The sequence below is a fragment of the Dromiciops gliroides genome, chromosome 4 (genome assembly GCF_019393635.1).
Source record: "Dromiciops gliroides isolate mDroGli1 chromosome 4, mDroGli1.pri, whole genome shotgun sequence".
NCBI lineage: Eukaryota > Metazoa > Chordata > Mammalia > Microbiotheria > Microbiotheriidae > Dromiciops > Dromiciops gliroides.
The window spans coordinates 152,905,843-152,926,376 of record NC_057864.1 but is presented as its reverse complement, the minus strand read 5'-3'; the positions used below and the strand labels follow the sequence as shown (position 1 = coordinate 152,926,376).

General features: G+C 39.1%; 1 protein-coding gene across 1 annotated transcript in view; it reads right to left on the bottom strand.

The window, feature by feature from the left end:
• Window positions 1-20,534, bottom strand: part of CD244 (CD244 molecule) — a 33,223-nt gene that overhangs the window by 9,194 nt on the left and 3,495 nt on the right. The window contains exons 2-7 of the mRNA XM_043963199.1: window positions 18,104-18,448; window positions 17,721-18,011; window positions 12,956-13,069; window positions 12,250-12,305; window positions 7,142-7,204; window positions 1,246-1,311 (exon numbers count right to left, since the gene is read on the bottom strand). Coding sequence (XP_043819134.1) covers window positions 1,246-1,311; window positions 7,142-7,204; window positions 12,250-12,305; window positions 12,956-13,069; window positions 17,721-18,011; window positions 18,104-18,448 — 935 coding nt within the window. The remainder of the gene's footprint in view (window positions 1-1,245; window positions 1,312-7,141; window positions 7,205-12,249; window positions 12,306-12,955; window positions 13,070-17,720; window positions 18,012-18,103; window positions 18,449-20,534) is intronic.

Genomic DNA, 20,534 nt, shown 5'->3' with positions numbered 1-20,534 from the left:
CTGAAGATTTGAGTTTGGATCACTCCTACTGATCTCCTTGGCATCACCTTCAACTACTATGTCTTCCATCTTGTCCCTAGATTCTACTTCCCATCTAGGCTTGATGTGGGATGGAATTGGGGGTCCAATTGATTGTGAGTCATCCCAAAAGAATTGCAAGACTCAGTGACTCAGTTTCCCAAGTTTTATTGCAATATTGTGGGTGACCACAGGGAGAGAACCAGAATAGTGGAAAGGTATCTCTCAAATAAGGAAAGGAAAGACAGTTATATTTATAGTATGGATAAATTGATTATCAGTCTCATTATAATAATCTCCACCTTGGGGAGGTACAAGGGAGGGCCTATCCTACTCATTATAGTATTCTCCGCCTAGGGGTGTTACAAGGAAGGGCTTATCCTAATTTGGAGTTCCTGGGGGTCCTAAACCAACCCAGAGGTGGGTACCTTTTTCAGTGGAGGTGTTTTGGGGGTTTACACTTCATAAGGTGAATCTGGGGACAAATTTGGCCTTTTCTGCACATGTCTCTTTCTGATTCTCATGGCTAGTTTCAAAATATAATCATTTTTCATTAGAATTTCTATAGGTTGTCTTTTTCCTTTATTGTTATTTTGACCTGACCCGTTCTGGTCCGTTATGGATGTTGATCACTATGGGTATGAGAACCTAACATAAGTTATCCATTAACTGCTATCTGACTCCCTTTTAGAGGTAATATCTGTATTAGAGCTTGGGTCTTGGGTTTTTCTATTAACCCTTTTTTGCCTCCTACATCAGGCTGACTGAACTACACTAAGTCTCCCTGGCTACCCACAAAATAGGTCTCTTCTGGTGTCTTGTTTGTACTGAACTAAATACCCCTGTCTCTTTCTCTGTGTTTTCTTTCCCACTTGGGTCTCAGGATTCTGCTTTGATCTTTTCTGTCTCTCCTAGAGGAACTAAAGAGGCCTTATCTCTTGCTTACACATCAACTAAAAGGTTAAATAGGCATTTAACACTAAAGATCCAGCTGTTTGACAGGTGCACTCAAGACAGCATGGGCCAGAGGCCACATCCTTAGTTTCAAGCCAGGAGAGGATGGCTCCTCAGACAAGACATATACCCCACTCTTAAACACACCAGCTTTTACACACTCACATAAAGGCAAACATACATATATCTTCTGAATACCCATTTATGGATATAGACATGCATGTTCATACAAATATAAACATATAAATACTCATCCTAGAGGAGGAGACTTACACGCTTGGAGAATTGTACTGTTGAATACACTGTTTTATCTTCATCAGTAGAACTGGAAGCAGGAAGCTAGTGGTAGGAAAAAAAGAAAACCATTACAAAAGAAATGGTGCTGACAACAGAGGAGAAGAGGTGATCTTCATACTCTGACTAAAGCAGATAAGAACCTTTTACTTTCCATTGAATTATCAAGCACCTGCACTGTGTAAGGCACCATAGGGAAGGGGGAAAGGGAATAAACATTTATTAAGTACCTATTATATGCCAAGAACTGTGCTAAGTGCTTTTACAAATGATCCTTGCAACAACCCTGAGAGGTAGGTATTATTATTATCATTATCGTTATTATTATTACCATTTTACAGTTGAGGAAACTGAGGCAAAAACAGAGATTAAGTGACTTGTCCAGGGTTACATAGCTATGAAGTGTCTGAGGCCACACTTGAACTCAGGTTTCTTTAATTCCAGGCCCAGCACTCTATCCATGGCCACCAGCTGCCTCTAAATAACAGTTACCATTTATATAGCTATGTGCTATGTACTATGTGTGACTCTACATCAGTAGTGTCAAACTCAAATAGAAATGAGCCCCATGCAAAATAAGGATCCTTGCAGGCACATATTGACTCAGAAAACCACATATTAACATTATCTGTGTTCTACTGAATTTTCATTTATTTTGTTTAATATTTCCTAATTACATTTTAATCTGGTTCTGCCTTACTCTAGAATGTTGCCTGCCCTCTGCAGCCAGCAGTGGAGTGTTTGACATTTCTATGTTGGATCCTGCTTTTTCTGTTTTTCCACCTTAATCCCACTTTACAAATGACACTATTGCACCTAAGGAGGTTAAAAGCCTGCTCCTGCAGTCAAGACACAATTTGAGTTAATGTTAATATGATCCAATCTCCTACTCCCCTTCATCTATCTATTCATTCCTTCTTTATGAGGTCAAGTAGTTTGTAGCCTGCCCTTTATTCTTTAAGAGCTTGCATTTTTATAGTATTTAAAGGGTTGCAAAGTATTTTATATATGTTATCTCATTTGATCCCAACAACAACATTGTGAGATAGGTATTATTCCGCATGTTACAGAGGAGGAAACAAGGCTGAAATAGGTTAAGTGACTTGCTCAGGTTCATACAGTTGGTGTCTAAAGCAAAATTTGAACTGAAGTCTTCCTTACTCCAAGTCTACCAAGCTATTTGTTACACTACCTGCCTGTTCTCTTTAAGATGTTTGCCAATATACTTAGTGAGAAAATGGTTGGGGTAGTGATGGAGGGAATTCTCTTAATATTTGAGCAAGTCCAGATCTCTATATTAGCTAGTTGGCTTTCAGCTTCCAACTGTTCTTCCCTTCTGTCTTTGTTGACATTTATTGTAAAATGAGAGAGTTATATTGCATGCTCCTTAAAATTCTTTCCCACTCTAAACCCTGTGATTCTGTGGCCCTGGGTATTATTGCCATTACTAGCTCTCTATTTCTATTAATTGTCCTAGAGGGAAGGGATTGCAACTCTATATATCTTTTCATAAGAGCAACAGAAACTATAGCAAGGTCTTAAATGATAAGTATTCTATAATATATTAATAGAACATAGATCATCTCTAATATATTAAAATAATATAGAATCTAGTCTAAAATATATTAATAGAATATAGAATATAGATTGTCTATGATATATTAATAGAATATAAAATAGAGGCTATAATATATTGATAGATTATAGTTTATAATATATTAATAGAATACATAGTCCATAATATATTAATATAAGATAGTATGTAATATAGTAAAATAATATAGAATATAGCTAGTTTATAATATATTAATAGAATATAGACTATAGTTCATCTATAATATATTAATAGAATGTAGAATATAGATAATCTAAAATATATTCATAGAATGTAGATCATCTATAATAGAATATATACTATAGATATTCTATAATATATAATATGGATATTCTACAATATATTAATATAATGTATAATAAATATAATACAATTAACAAATAAATAAACAATCAATAAAATAATTTATTAATGTAATGCAGAATATAGGTATTCTATATTATATTAGAATAATATAGAATAGAGATGTCTATATTGATATAATATAGATATCATATTATATGTTACATAATAATATAAAAGGTAACATAATGACAGATAATACATAACAATTATTGTTCTATTCTAACAATATAAAATAAATCAGTGCTGAATTTGGACTCAGGAGAACTGTATTTGAATCTAAATTCCAGGTCTTGACAGCTATGTTGCTTTACTTCTCAGAACCTCAATTTTCTTCATCTGTAAAATGGCTATAATAATGACTTTAGTGACTCTATCACTTACTAGCTATATGGCCTTCCTCTGAGTCATTTCCCAGTTTGGAGACCCAGTTTCCTCTTCTAGAGAAATGGAGAGATTACTATTTATGTGTCCTACCTCACAAGTTTGTTGTGAGGAAAAATGTTTTGGAAACCTTCCGAGTGCTAAATTGAGGTAAATTATTATTATGTTGTGTAGTAGCTAATAAATGGTTTGTTGATCTGCAGAAAACACAGGTCCTGGGAAAGTTCTTTTCAAAGCTAAGGAAACAAACAATGCCCTCCAATGAGCTGCTGCCACCATTTTGTAAAAATGTTTGAGATGAACGAGAGGGAAACTGAACCAGGCAGACAGTGAGTTGGAGAGAGGCTATCAACACAGATGAGTGAATGAAGCTTGAGTCCATTTCCTAGTCTGGGGCTCTGAACATGAATACTCTTCAATGAATATTAACGACTGGCAGGCTGGAAAATAGCTAATGGCAACTGTCTGCACCACGTTAGAAGAAATGGAGTGGAAATTTCTCCCCATTCTTTCTCTCACATCCCACTCTCCTCTTTTCTAGGACAAGCCATTCTAATTCAATTCAACAAGGATGTAGTAAAAGCCTTCTATGTCTGTGGCACCCCAACACTAGGCCTTTTTTCCTAATTGCCCCTGGTTGTTCCTCCTCACCTCAGTCCCTTGACTTCTCTGGCTTTCTTCAAGACAGCTCAAAAATCACCTTCTTTTTTTTTTCTTTTCTTTCTTTTTTTTTTTTTTAGTGAGGCAATTGGGGTTAAGTGACTTGCCCAAGGTCACACAGCTAGTAAGTGTTAAGTGTCTGAGGCCGGATTTGAACTCAGGTACTCCTGAATCCAGGGCCGGTGCTCTATCCACTGAGCCACCTAGCTGCCCCCAAATATCACCTTCTGCAAGAAGCCCTTCCCTTATTTGGTGCCTTCCCTCTGAGATTACCTTCTATTTTCATTATCATATCTGTACATAGTTTTAAGTATGTTTTCTACTCCCATTTGAATGTGAGCTTCTTGAGGTCAGGGATTATGTTTTTGCCTTTCTTTCTATCCCCAGAGTTTAGCAGAGTACACAGAGTGGATGCCTACTAAAAACTTCATGACCGACCATAAATGATACAAAAAAGTCAGAATGACAATAACTCACATTCATACTGTACTTTGAGGCTTACAAAGCGTAGCTCTGTGAGGTAGGTAGCATAGCTATTATTTTCCCTGTTTTGCAGATGAGGAAACTGAGATATGGAAAAGTTACATGACTTGCCCCATGGTTACATGGCTGATTACTAGTAGAGATGGTATCTGAAATCAGAATTCTTGACTTTAAGTCCAACATTCTTTACATTGCCCTATATAACTGTACCAGATAAAGTCTTGGCTTTATGCTGTTTGTCACTCTGGGTTTCTTCTCTGGCCCCTCTCTGAGAGTCTTAAGTCTCTCTCAAAATGTCTGACTCTCATTCTAACTTGAGCTTGAGCACTTCTAGGTAGGATTAGTCTTACTCAGGCCAAATAGGACAACCACCTACTGGTATGGGAAGCATCCAGGGCCAGCTGCCCTCTAAAATTTGCTCTACTTGCTCCCTGATTTGAAAAATCTATAACATTGAACAGAAACTTTTCTTCCACAATTAAAGGATAGACAAGAACAGATACCCAGGGCCAGCTAGGTGTCACAGTGGATAAAGCACTGGCCCTGGATTCAGGAAGACCTGAGTTCAAATCTGGCCTCAGACACTTGACACTTACTAGCTGTGTGACCCTGGGCAAGTCACTTAACCCTCATTGCCCCACAAAAAACCCCCACACAAACAAAAAAGAACAGATACCCATCAACAACACTGTGTGATAATCAACTGTGATAGACTTAACTCTTCTCAGCAATACAACGATCTAAGACAATGCCAAAAGATTCATGATGGAAAAATGCTCTCCACATTCAGAAAAAGAACTATGGAATCTGAAAGCAGATCCAAGAATACTATTTTTACTTTTGTTGTTGTTCATTCTTTCTTCTATTTTCCCCCTTTTGTTCTGATTTTTCTCTTACAACATGACTAAAGTGGAAATACGTTTCACATGATTGTAATGTATAACCTGTATCAGATTGTTTGCTGGCTTTGGGAGGGAGGAGGGAAGGGAAGGTGGGAGAAAAATTTGGAACTCAAAAAAAAAATCTTTACATGTAATTGGAAAAAAAAATTTTAATAAAATAAAAAAAATAATTAATTGTAAAAAAAAGAACAGATATCCATGAGAGAATTGACAAATTAAATGCTGAAGTACTTCAAATATTCCCTGAGGCCAGATTTTGGTAAAACTGTTACAGTGAGAGAGAGAAAAGGGGAGTCCAAGATGACAAAGAAAACGTCACTGACTGCAGAAACACTAGACTGAGAGTTAGATCTTCTTATCCAACTATCCAAATAGCTTCGTCCCTCTGAACTTTGGTTTCCTCATCAGTTAAATATCTCTGAAGACATTAACAGTTAGAAAATTATATTCAATCACTATTGGAAGGGGGCAGGTAGGTGGCATAGTGGGTAAAGCACTGGCCCTGGATTCAGGAGGACCTGAGTTCAAATCCAGCCTCAGACACTTCACACTTACTAGCTATGTTACCTTGGGCAAGTCACTTAACCCTCATTGCCCCACCCCACAAAAAAAAATAGCAAACAATCAGTACTGGAGAGAGAAGGCTTCCTTATTCTTGCACCTTTCCAAATTATCCTATTGTGAAATTCCTAAATCAACAATTCATGTTTTTCTAGTGGTTTGAGAGTTGTGAGACTTTTTTTTTTTGGTGAGGCAATTGGGGTTAAGTGACTTGCCCAAGGTCACACAGCTAGTAAGTGTTAAGTGTCTGAGGCTGGCTTTGAACTCAGGTCCTCCTGACTCCAGGGCCAGTGCTCTATCCACTGCGCCACCTAGCTGCCCCAGTAGTGAGACATTTTCTCACAACAACCCTGCAAGGTCAGTAGCAGAAACACCCTCATTTAAAAGATGAGGGAACTGAGGCAAAGACAATTTAAATGACATAAATTAGTTTAAGTTATATAACTAGCATTAGATGTGAGCCTTGAACCTAAGCCTTCTGATTCTAGGTTCTTGCTACTACATCTCAGTGCCTTTAAAAACTATAGTATATCAATATAGCTGGGGTCAAGTAAGCTTGAGACCTATTGGGCTTTCCAAGATTCAGTTCTTCTATTTGAGGTCTAGTCATCCCCCATGTATCATAAACAAGAATGCTGTGAGGATGAGATAATTAGCATAAACCATTTTGCACACCTTAAAGTCATATATAAATGCCAGTTATTGTTGTTGTTTGTTATTATTATTATTAAACTATGGTCACCACATTTCATCTAGTGATGACTTCATTCCATGAGCCTTCTATTACACACCTGATAACTCACTGCTATACTTACAGAGCAATACAGACATGTGCTAGTAAGTTAATTAGAGCTGTTTCCAGCATATCTTTGACTCCTATAGACTTCTGCAGTTCTTTCCTGAGTCATCTGAGAATGTGGAAATGTACCTGTTCTGGAAATTGGACTTCAGAATAGATGGTGTTTCCTTGTTCAGTTCCACAGTTCTGCACCTATACAAAAGGAGGAATAAGTCGATGATCATAATCCTTGCATTCAAGCAGGCTTTCAAGCTCAGCATCATACTCAGTTCCTAACTCACATAGCCAAACAGTTGCCAAATATTATCATTTCTACCTCTATAACATCTCCTCTCTACATTACTTTCTCTCTATTCCCACTACTACTAGCTTAGTTCAAGCTCTTATTACCTCTTTCTTGGACTATTACAATAATCTTCTAATTGATCCCCTTTTTAAAATCTCTCCCCTATTCCAATTCTCCCTATGCACAGCTGCCAAAATGATTTTTCTAAAGCTTGAGTAATGCAGTAGCTCCCCTTTATCTCCAGCATTAGATGAGGAAAGTTGACAACAACGTCGTTCTGCCCAGCTCAGATCATATCTGAAACACTGTGTTCAGTTCCTAAACTACAGTTTAGGAAGGTTGGTGGTAAACTGAAGGGTATACAGAGCAGGGTTACCAAGATTAGAGAAGTGCCACAAGACAATCAATTAAAGGAGCTAGTGCTGCTTAGCATGGAGAAAAGATTTATGGGTGACATGATAGCTGTCTTTTTCTTCCTTTTTTTTTTTTTTTGGTGAGGCAATTGGGGTTAAGTGACTTGTCCAGGGTCATACAGCTAGTAAGTGTCAAGTGTCTGAAGCCAGATTTGAACTCAGGTCCTCCTGAATCCAGGACCAGTGGGTTATCCACTGCACCACCTAGCTGCCCCAAGCTGTCTTGAAATATCTGAAGTGTTGCCAGGTAGAGGAAAGATTCAATTTGTTCCATTTCACCCAAGAGGGGAGAAATAAGAGCAGAAAGGTAGATTTTTGTTTGACATATGGGGTAAATATCCTAAGAACTGGAGTTACTAAAAATTAGGTTTTGAGGTAGTGAGTTTCCCCATCACTGAAAGCCTCCTTGGAAAAGTTGAATGGCTACTCATCAGGGATATTGAACAGGGGCTTCCTTTTCAGGCATAAGCTGGACCACGCAGCCTCTGACTCATAGGGGTTTACTGGAACCAGCCTGTACTGGTTTGTAAGCCACTGCAGTTAAATTTTCAATGTGACAATTCAGAAATTGTGAGTCATAAATCAGAACTTGATTTATTGTTCTGTTGATTGTGTAGATGTAAGAAAGCGATGGAGAAAATGTTAACAATGTACATTAAACTTAAAGTTGTGTCATTCATCTTTTTTTTTTTTTAGACAGGACATTGTTAAACATTTCCATGAGCACATTTCTGATTCTGAGGTTCCAAATTCCATGATTCTCAAATGTATGTAAATAGTACTTTATATTTGTAAAGCAGTATATAGATCTAAGTTATGCAAATATAAGGGGTCATTAATGTCACTAAAAGAGAGGCTTTTAAGCCATATATTTAGGGACAAGTGTGGCAGTTAGAATATACTATGTTAGGAACAGAAAAGTCAGGCAACAAAGCAGCTCATACCTCTTATATAAGAATGGTTTTAGTTTGTTGGTTCTAAAGCAGGAATTCATATACCTTGGGAATGTAGACTTTGTGCTTAAATTTCAAAGAGTCTATGAAATTGGAGGGTAAAAAAACCCCTATGTTTATTTTCACTACCTCTAACTGAATTTTAATATTTCCTTAAAGTATTTCAAAAAATTCTGAGGGGCAGCTAGGTGGCACAGTGGATAAAGCACTGGCCCTGGAGTCAGAAGGACCTGAGTTCAAATCCAGCCTCAGACACTTAACACTTACTAGCTGTGTGACCCTGGGCAAGTCACTTAACCCCAATTGCCTCACCAAAAAAAAAAAAATTCTGAAGAGGGAGGTTTCACCAGACTGTGAAAGGTCTGGCACAAAACAGGTTAAGGACATTTGTTCTAAAGGGATTCATTTTTCTTTAAAAATATCAGTATGGGGCAGCTAGGTGGCGCAGCAGATAAAGCACTGGCCTTGGATTCAGGAGGACCTGAGTTCAAATCCAGCCTCAGACACTTGACACTTACTAGCTGTGTGACCCTGGGCAAGTCACTTAACCCTCATTGTCCTGCAAAAACAAACAAACAAAAAAAACAAAAAAAAATATCAGTATCCCCTTAAGTTAATCAAATTTTTATTACTCTAATTAGGAAAATATCTTTATGTAAGGAAGAAGATGGTACAGTTGAACAGGAGATAGCTCTGGAGTCAGAGCATCCAAGATTGAATCTTGCCTCAGTTACTTATCACCTTTGTGATTTTAGGTTAGTAATTAAACTTCTCCAGTACTCAGGCTTCTCATCTGTGAGATGAGAGAGCTGTACTAGATGGTATTTAAAGGTCACAGCTGACTAACTATCATATGACTATGGTGGTTTTTACTTGGAGTTGAGAGCAGATGCTTGCTGACTTCCTGTGTGATGATGCCTTCAACTGCTGGAAGCAAAGATGTCATTCAAAGGAGGGAAAAGAGAAGGAAAACTATGGCAACAATGGTGACAACAGCAACAACCAATTAACACTTTCGAATTCCAAATATCACAGTTGGGGATGTGACAATTTGGGAAATAAAGAAGGAAGAGGAAGGCTGCCATTTTTTAGATAGTCCAAGCTCTAGTTAAGGGGATTCTCCCTCAGTTCTGATAAGCCATTCTCTGCTCCTACTTGAAATGGCCTTGTTCTCTCTTAGGCTCCCCAAAAGAGCCTCACCTAGAAGTTCAGGAAAGAATAGACATTTAGTGCCATTGAGTGATTCCTGTTTGGGGCAACTCATACACACACACACACACACACACACACACACACACACAGATGCTTTTTCTTTCTTAGAAGCTCTGATTTCAAACATTAGTTGCCAAATAACTTTTTGGTTTTTTTAGTGAGGCAATTGGGGTTAAGTGACTTGCCCAGGGTCACACAGCTAGTAAGTGTTAAGTGTCTGAGGCCAGATTTGAACTCAGGTACTCCTGACTCCAGGGCCGGTGCTCTATCCACTGTGCCATGCCCCAGTTGCCAAATAACTATCAGCACCTACCTAAACCCAGGACACTAATCCTCTCCTGGCATTTTCAGAAACTGTATATTTGGGGAAACCTATTGAGTTGCACAATAGAGTGTCCCTTCTCACCAAGGTTGACCATCTTGAGTGTAAGATACCAGTTCAACAAAGGCTGAGCTTCTTGGGCCCCCATATAGTAAATGGGAAGTGACCAAGTCTTTTCTCTGAATTTCTCTTATTAGTGAAACTAGAAGGGGAAGAGAACTCTAGAACCACCAATACCTCCAAGTAGCTGCTGTTGTGCAGGAAGAAAAAGGACAGCTAATGGATTAAAAAAACCACTTTTGACCTTCAGTGGGAGTGATACAATCCCCAATGTGAAAGAGATTACGGGGCAGCTAGGTGGCACAGTGGATAGAGCACCAGCCCTGGATTCAGGAGTACCTGAGTTCAAATCTGGCCTCAGATACTTAACACTTACTAGCTGTGTGACCCTGGGCAAGTCACTTAACCCCAATTGCCTCACTAAAAACAAAAACAAAAAAACAAAAAAGAGAGATTACGGACACTCTTTGCAGAAAAGTATGATGGTAGGTAATAAAAGTGCTCTGATCCCCAATTTGGAGCATGCATGGACCTTCTCTTAACTGGTTCTGGTTTGCCATCCAGTCATCTGATGAGGATGCAAACTCTTGATTGGCTGTGTAACCAAATGTGTTCTGGCATGAAACAGCCAGGGTCTTGCTCTTGGACTCCAGCTTTTTTTTTTTTTTTTTTTTTGGTCTCATCACTTTTCCAGTAAAAGATACAATGATGTAAAGGGAGAGACCTCAAGCCCTCCCGATCAGAGACTGACATGTGCCACAAATACAGTTTTTCTCCTTTGAATTTTGAATTCTTTCTTGTTTTAAGTGAAGAATATTGAAGCTGGCTATGACCTTGTGCATTTTGGAACATCAGAAGAGTGAGCCACAAAAGTCTGGGAGCTGAAGTCCGCCAAGGACTTGCCATTTGCGGCAAATGGCAAGGAGCAAACCACCAAGAAACCTGCCTGGCCCAGTCCAGCAGTACCATAAAGGCAGAGTCATCTACCAATCAGCCATGCCACATTTATCAATGAACTTGGAAAAAAAAGAGAAAAAATTAATTTTAAAAATATTTTTTAAAAAAGAAATCTATTTGGTGGATGTGGTGAATGCTATGTAGTAGTATTAAGTCTTAGTTCACTCTCCCTAGGGACAGAGATGTCATGGGAATAAAAGCTCCAAGTGTTGGGAGGGAATGTTGATACTTCTGGACTTGCTACACCTTGAAAGTAAATATCCCTTTGTAAAAGCTAATTGTTGGGGGGCAGCTAGGTGGCGCAGTGGATAAAGCACTGGCCCTGGATTCAGAAGTACCTGAGTTCAAATCTGGCCTCAGACACTTGACACTTACTAGCTGTGTGACCCTGGGCAAGTCACTTAACCCTCATTGCTCAGCAAAAAAAAAAAAGAAAAGAAAAGAAAAGAAAAGAAAAGAAAAGAAAAGAAAAGAAAAGAAAAGAAAAGCTGATTGTTGGCATTGGATAGAACTGGGGCACCATTCACTGATGGCTGTGTGTATGGGGGGAAAGCACTGGCTCAAGCTGATAGCATTAAAGAAAGTTACTTTTGACCCCTCGGAGGTTTCCCTAGAACTGAATGGAATGATGAATGAATGAACTCTGAAGAATGAGTTCAGGGCATCACTACAACACTTCCTACTTTTGCATAATTGGACAACTGATGACCTCCCTGGGCCTCAATTTCTTCATCTATAAAATGAGGAGGTTGGACTTTTGAGGTTCTATTCAATTCTAGATTCTATGTTTCAAGGTTTCTGTCTCTGCCTCCCCTTAATTTCTTATCATCTTTCCCTTGTCCTGCTATTTTTTCCTTCTTCCTCTTCTCATCACCAAAACACCAATAGTCAGGTGGTTGTCTATGGAGGATATGATAAGGTTTGGAAAGACAATGCTAACTCCTTCATTCCTGCCACTCCAAGCCCTACTGCAAGTTGCCATGTCCCATAGAACATCCCAGACATTTACTCCTGCAATACCTTGACTGACATACCTGATTTCTCCTGGGCTTATCATGACTAACTTTCTGATAAAACGTCAAGTTCGTATCTGTGGGAGAATAGAAGCAAAAAATAGAGATGCCTTAAAAAAAATAGAGATGCCTGAGCTTGAACGGGGGACTCCAAAAGTTATCCTTCCCTCCCCAGTCTGCTGCTGCTACATTGAAGGCCTGCATTTATTTCACTAATCCAAATGAATGAGTTCTCAGAAAGATCTCCAGGGAAAAGAATCTCATAACTTCACCAGACAATCTCTCCAATGGGACTAGCAGTCAAGTATGGAGCAATTTCTATCAAGAATTACAGGTAATTTCTCAAGACATCGAGGATGCCATCGACCACATTTGTATAGCCTTTAAAATCAACATAGCATTTTTTAACAACAGTCTTTTGAAGTGGGTAGATCCTGGGAAGCAGGTAAACACCAAAACAGTGGGAGGAGCTTCTGAGAGTAGAGATAGGTGTCCAGAAATTGGTGATGTCTTGTATGATATCATACACTAAGACAGAACTAAAGTAAGAGATATGTCCATAGGTTTATGGGACAGCAGAAGGGAATGGAATACAGTTTATATCTTTTAAAACCACCCCAAGTATTTCCCTCCAAGGCTGCTTGTGAACCTGGGCTGTTAGAGTTATCAGAATCTTCTTTCAACTAGAACTGTCTCCTCAGCCTCTGATTTGGGTCTTTGCACTTGCCTGCTATTTGCTTCCTTTTCCTCTTCCTTTTAATATACAGGCAGACAAGGATGCTGAGAAGTAGAATGATCAGGGGAATCACAGAGGAACCCAAAACCAGCAGCAACCACAATTCTGAGAAAGGCAGAAAGAATAGGGACTCAGCTGTTATACTTCCCACTCATCTCCCAACTTTCCTCTCTTCTGAAAAGACACACTGTATCATTTCGTAGAAATTAGAATTGAAGGATGGACCTTCATCTGCTACAGTGGCAGCTTTTAACCTGTACCTCCTCTGTAGTCTGTCAGGTCTCTCTACTGCCTCATACTCATTCCTACCTCTATTCCTTTGCTTATGGCAGACCCTTCACCTGGAATGCCCTCCACTTTTGCCTCTCTCTATCCAATTTCTAGTGCAGCTAGTAGATAGAATATCAGACCTGGAGACAAGAAGACCTGAGTTCAAATCCAGTTTCAGACATTTACCAGCTGTGTGACTCTGGGCAAATAACTTAAACTCTGTTTGCCTCAGTTTTCTCATCTATAAAATGAGCTGGAGAAGGAAATAGCAAACAACTCCAGTATGTTTGCCAAGAAAACCATAAATGGGGTCAATGAAGAGTAGGACATGACTTAACAACAACATCCAACTCCTAACCATTTCAAGTCCCACCACCTCCATGAAGTTTTTCTAACTTCTTCAGCATTTAGTGATCTCTGTCAGTGACGACTATTTCTGGGGGGCATAGTAAAATTTAGTCACATATTGTGTGTTATTCACTATTGTTTAGGTCTTTATCTTTATTCCCCAAAAGACCACAAACTCCTTAATGGAAGGACCACATCTAATATATTTTCCATATTCCTTATGGCTCTTAATAAAACACCATAATCAAAGCGGACACTCAATAACTGCTTGACTTCAGCAATTGACCTACAGTCTTCCCTTTCCTTCAACTCCTTCCATCATCCTCAATTATATCAATATTTATGTGGATAAACTTTATAATACCCTCACCTATCAGTTCAATCATCCCTTCAACTCCTACTGCCTCATTCTTCCTGGACCTGTTCTTCACTTCCGTGATCCCAGCTCCTTTGATTCTTCCCTCTATGTTCTAGCAGTTCATCATCCCTATTCTGGCAATGCTTCATATTTCAATATTGACTGCTTCATTAGCCATTTCAATGGTGCATTATTGTCATCTATCCTCCTTGCTCTCCTTATAGCCACCCTGACAATCTCCAACTCAGAGAAACCTCTTTCAACAACTCTGACTCCTGAGCTAGTCACAATGCAGCAGAATTCATGCTATCTTATCTCAATTGACTCCTCACCACTGTACGATAATGCTTCCATTTGTCATTTATTTGCTCTTAATAACCATCCCCACAGCAACTGTTTCAAACCTCCACTGATACACAGTTTTTTTGTTTTGTTTTGTTTTAGGCAATGGGGTTAAGTGACTTGCCCACGGTCACACAGCTAGTAAGTGTCAAGTGTCTGAGGCTGGATTTGAACTCAGGTACTCCTGACTCCAGGGCCGGTGCTTTAACCACTGCGCCATCTAGCTGCCCCCGATACACAGTTTTTTAAAGAGATGTTCTTTCCTCCTATTTTACTAAGGAAGACTGAGGCTCCTCTTCATGAGCTCTCACATTTTCCTTTCTCTTCAAAATGCCAACATTTTCCCATGTATTCCCTTATTCTCTTCTCTCTCCCTCTGTTGAGGATGAGATGGTCCTCTTCCTTGAAGAGGGTAACTTATGCCCTTGATTTCATGACCTCCTTGTCTTCTAGGATCCTTCTCCATTGATCATTCCTTCTGCTTCTCTTTTTTTAAAAATTAATTAATTAATTTGGGGGAGGGAGGGGACAGGGGTTAAGTGACTTGCCCAGGGTCACACAGCTAGTAAGTGTCAAGTGTCTGAGGCTGGATTTGAACTCAGGTCTTCCTGAATCCAGGACCAGTGCTTTTATCCACTGCTCCATCTAGCTGCCCCCCTCTGCTTTTCTTTTAATCTTCAGCTTCTCTCTCACTACTCAGCTCTTCCTCTCTGCATACAAACACACTCAAGTCTTTCCTTTAAAAATGATCCCTTTTGCCAGAGTATGTATACATGTATTGAATTTCTTTTTTTTTTAATTTGCTAAATGTAGGTGTGGGGGTTGGATAGTTGGGCAGATTAATTTTTTTAAAAACTTATTTGAAGGGGCAGCTAGGTGGTGCAGTGGATAAAGCACTGGCCCTGGATTCAGGAGAACCTGAGTTCAAATCCAGCCTCAGACACTTTACACTTACTAGCTGTGTGACCCTGGGCAGGTCACTTAACCCCAATTGCCTCACTAAAAAATAAAAACAAAAACAAGACAAAAAAAAATTTTTGAAACTTACTTGAAACTAAAAAGAAAATAGAAATCCTTACATTAGCATTGCTACTCCTCAAGCTATAATCTTATTGTGACCTTCACATTCACTTTTTTTTTTTTTTTTTTGGTGAGGCAATTAGGGTTGAGTGACTTGCCGAGGGTCACACAGCTAGTAAGTGTTAAGTGTCTGAGGCCGGATTTGAACTCATGTCCTTCTGAATCCAGGGCCAGTGCTCTATCCACTGCACCACCCAGCTGCCCCCACATTCACTTTTAAACCTCCAGAAAGAGCAGTCTGTTTCTCTATTTTTCTCCCCCAACAAATCAACAGGAATTAAAACTCCTCACTTTCCTGGAGTCTGGCTTCCATTCCCATCACTCCACTGACATTACTCTTTCCAAGATCACCAATTCTTATTAGGCAAATTCAATGACCTTTCTGTCATTTGACACTGCTGATGACCTTTCTGAAAATTCTCTCTGCCCTTGGCTTCCATGACATCTTGCCTTCCTAGTTCTTCTGTCTGTCTGAAGTTCCTTCTCAATCTTCTTCATCCTTTACTTCTAAAAGAGATCTCCAAAGCTCTTCCCTTGGCCTTCTTCTCTCTCTCTATGTTGCTCCATTCCTGATTTAAATGACTGCACAATTATGAAGATGACCACATTTTTTAAGCCTTAATCTCTAGCCTGAGCAACACCCCACATTTCCAAATGCCTATTTGACAACTCTTTCTAAATATACTGTTGACTCCTTAAATTTAACACATCCAAAACTAAATTCATCATTTACCCTCCATGAATCTTTCCCCTTTACCTATTATCTCTGTATTGATGGGTAGTGCCAGTCACAGAGTCTCAAAAGTTCAGAACAATCTTTGTTTTCTTCTCACTGAGCAGCCCAAAGAAACTTTTTAACAGCTTTATATACCTGACAAAACAGTCATCCTATTAAATAAGTCTAATCATGTAACTTCTCGGCTTGAAAACTGTTAGCAACTTTCCATCACCTGTAAAGAATCCATGTTGATTTCTTTCTCCTCCAAACTCAAAGAATGCTTATTACCTTGACTCACTCACCTTGACACTAGATCAGATTCTGTCATGTAATAATTTGAACAGTTTCATTTGTGGTGTTGTTGTTTGCCCTTCATTTTCTAGGTGTTTTTTTGTTTGTTTGTTTTGTGGGGCAATGAGGGTAAAGTGACTTGCCCAGGGTCACACAACTAGCAAGTGTCACGTGTCTGAGGCCAGATTTGAACTCAGGTCCTCCTGAATACAGGGCTGGTGCTTTATCCACTGCACCATCTAGCTGCCCCCATCCTTCATTTTCAAAGAGGATCAGTGATATTATGTGGGTGATGTCTTGACTTCTATGTGAATTGGATATGAGTGAAGGAGATTATAAATTCAATGAGGGTAGGAATGATGTATTATATGTTTTTGCATCTCCCACAGTACCTATCATAAGACTGGATACATGGAAGTTTTTCCAACCAGTCCATATTGCATGAATTCAAAGTCCCAAATGAATGTTTCATATCATACTTGAAACTTGAAATTCTTAGTAGAGCAATATGATTACTTTCCTGAGTTGCTTGGTTTGGCAAAACAAGGCTAGAATTTTGACATAATCTGGTTTCCTTTAAGAATTCCTTTTGGAAAAATTCAACAGAGTAGGACAGATAAGGCATTTCTTTTTCTCTTTCTGAAGATACCACAGACATGATTCATAATTTTAGATGTCATCTCCTTTCAAGATCATTGGCTCAACATGCCAATTTCCCTCTAGGGATTATAAGGTGGGTTACTGACATCCTCAGAAGGACATGTATGCCTTTTTCTCAGAGAAGAGATTCTACCCCAAACCTCCTTATAACCAAGGGGACAAAATTGCATGATGACTCTCTAATTTTTGAGGTGTAGTCTGGAGCCATGGAAGAAAGGATAACAGATTTAGAGCTAAAAGAGACATTAAAAGCCATAGATTTAATTTTTACAGATGAGGAAATTGAGACACTGAAGTTGAATGACTTGCCAAATGTATACAGTTATTGTATTTGAGGCAACACTTGAACCGAGGTCTTTCTTACTCTGAGACCACTATGCTATCCATTATGCCATAGTGCTTCTCAAAACTCCTCTTTTTACAGATAAGGAAATTGAGATATAGAAAGAAAGTTTCCTAGAGGGTGACATAGAAAACAAAGCTAGAGAAAGACTGTTACTAGAGGGAGGGAAAGGAGAGCAAACCCATAACCTTGTCTTCTTTACTGTAACAAATTAGTTGCCTGAGCTAATTACCTCACAGTAGGGGGAAAACATTAAAAGAATTTTGTCATGATAAAAAAAAAAGACATGGGATTTTAGTAAAGAAACCTCTTTTCTCCTGTTGTTATAGGAAAGTATTCTCCTTACCTGGAGCTGGACTAGAAACAAGGCTATCACATGCCCTAGTAAGATTAATGGTATGACTCCGTGAGTTAGCTGGGTTGCTGGCATTGCAAGTATAGAAATTTTCAGTGCTCTTGGGGTGGATATGGAGTTCTACATGGCCATGTTTCCCTGGGGGTTTTATCTGCTCCTTCCCTTTGTACCACATGTATGTCAAATCACTGTTTCCATGGACAAAGCAGGACAGGTTCACATTGCACAAGGTGTTATTCCATGACTCTCCAGTCACCTCAATCTGTGGATCCTGGACAGGATCTAGAAGCAAAAGTTCTGTTAATATTAGCCTGAGTGAAACAGGTGTTACAAGTCTGATGGGGAGGATGCAAAATGTAATCATAGATACTCACCAAACACAGAAACATGGAAGCGTGTAGAACAAGAAACTTCACCTAAATAACCAGTGATTTCCATGTGGTAGAGGCCACTGTCTTTCTTCTGAACTGAGCCAATGTATAAGGACAAGTTATCAGTTTCTAAATTAGCTCTTTCCTTAAATTGGTCAGCTTCATATTTTACCCCTGACCTGTTTGTCCAAGTCACTATCCTAAATTTTTCCTGAGTTGAAGACAGTTGCACGAACCAAATGAAACGCCAACTCCCTGAATCTTGCTGATTCCATTTTGGTTGTAAGTTGATATCATTTCCCATTATGACATATATGTTCTTTGTCTCCTTATCAAAACATGATATTCCTAGGAGAGAAAAGTCCAGGAAGTGAGAGTAGAAATCATTAGCTTTGAGTGCAAAAGCTGGTTGATTTTATCCCAAAGGAAATTACATTGGACAGATAACCCCCCAAAAGGAAGGTCGATATGTATGTTCATAGGACAGGCTCAATGCAGCATTAGTATAGACTTCCCTCCCTTGCTTTCCCTTTTGTCCTCCCCCAAACAAATCATACACTAAATTCTGGTTAGGTGCAGAGCTGTGAAGAATGGCTCTACCCCAGGAGTTTATGATCTAGGAGAAAAGAACACAGATCCAATAGACAACCATTCATCAACTTCCCACTTTTCTGGTGTTATCAGCATAGGCAGCATTTCTAAGCCTTTGCCAAAGATGAGCCAATCTGCCTAACTTTATTCTTTTTTTGTTTTGTTTTGTTTTGTTTTTGTTGTGTTGTGGGGTTTTTTTTGGGGGGGGGGCAGCAATGGTGGTTAAGTGACTTGCTCAGGGTCACACAGCTAGTGTCAAGTGTCTGAGGCCGGATTTGAACTCAGGTCCTCCTGAATCCAGGGCCAGTGCTTTATCTACTGCACCACCTAACTGCCCCCCTAATTTTATTCTTAATGGAACTGCATGAAGTTCTTACTTATCTAGACTAGAGCTCATGTTTGTACAAGCATTACTTTTGCTCCTACACGTGTGCTGTTGAACAAAGGTAGAGAAAATAAGGCAACAATTCTGACTGGTCTCATCATCAAGCTGAGTCTCATCATCAAGCCATGTTCTCAGCAGAAGGAGCTAAAGGCTTTCAGCCCACCTCCTCATTTGAAAGTCTGCCCACTCACTGTTGTTCACCAATCAGGGTCTATCTCTACCTGTGAGGGGCATTCACTTTTCCAAAGGTATGTAAGCATTCTATGACCTCCATGGTGGTGTCTTAGGTTGTCAAGAGAGACCAGTGATCATCAACTTATTGATTGTTATCTAACCTAATTAATAAATTGTTTATTAATTACCCAGAAACTCTGTCTCTCAGGATTTTTATCACACTACCTTTCTAGTCTTTTTACATCAGACTCCCCTCCACACACTCTTCAGTTCAGCCAAACTGGCTTCCTTGCTGGTCCTCACACAATACTCCATCTCCTAATCCTCTACCTTTCCACTGTTCGCTACCCAGTTCTGGAATACTCTTCCTTATCACTTCTCTCTCTTGACTTTGCTAGCTTTCTTTAAGACTCAGATCAAATGGCAAGTTCTGCAGAAGGTCTTTCCCAGTAGTAAATGCCTTCTCTCTGACATTACCTTCCATTTACAATTGATAGATAGATAGATAGATGATAGATAGATATGTGTATATATACACATAAAATGTACATTGTCATTTGCATGTCTATTTGACTTTCTTTGTATCCCAGACCTTAGTACCGTGTCTGAGTATCTCTCCTTTACTCAAACTACAATCCTACTTTCAGAAGCAAGTCATTTTTCACTTGAACTATAAAAATAGCCTATGAATGAGCCCCTCAGTCATATTTTCCCCCACTCTAATCCTTCCATAGAGTTATTTAAAGTGGTTTTACGAAAGCACATTTCAGAACATGACACTCTCCCACTCAATAAATTCCAGTGCCTCAATAATACCTCTAGGATCAAATAAAAATCCATCATTTAAGGCACTGTACAACTTGGCTCTACCATACCTTTCTAGTCTTACTATATACATTCCAGACATTTAAACCCTTTGCCATCCAGAAAACTTCCCTCTTTCCAATTTCTCACACTGCATATTTCATCTCTCACCTCCTTGCTAGACCCATATGCCTAGAATGAACTCCTTCTTTACTTATACATCTTAAAATTCCTAGTTTCCTTAGAAGTTTGGCTTCAGTGCCTCCTTATACAAGAAACTCTAATTTCTTCAGATTCTAATATCTTCCCCACAAAATTACTTTTCACTTATTTTGCATCTGGAGCAATAATTACAACAGATTCTTCCACAGGAAGTCAAACAGTCAAAAAGTATTTATTACTGTTGTTGCTATTGGTCAGTTGTTTCAGTCATGTCAGCCTCTACATAAATAACCTCATTTGGGGTTTTCCTGGCAAAAC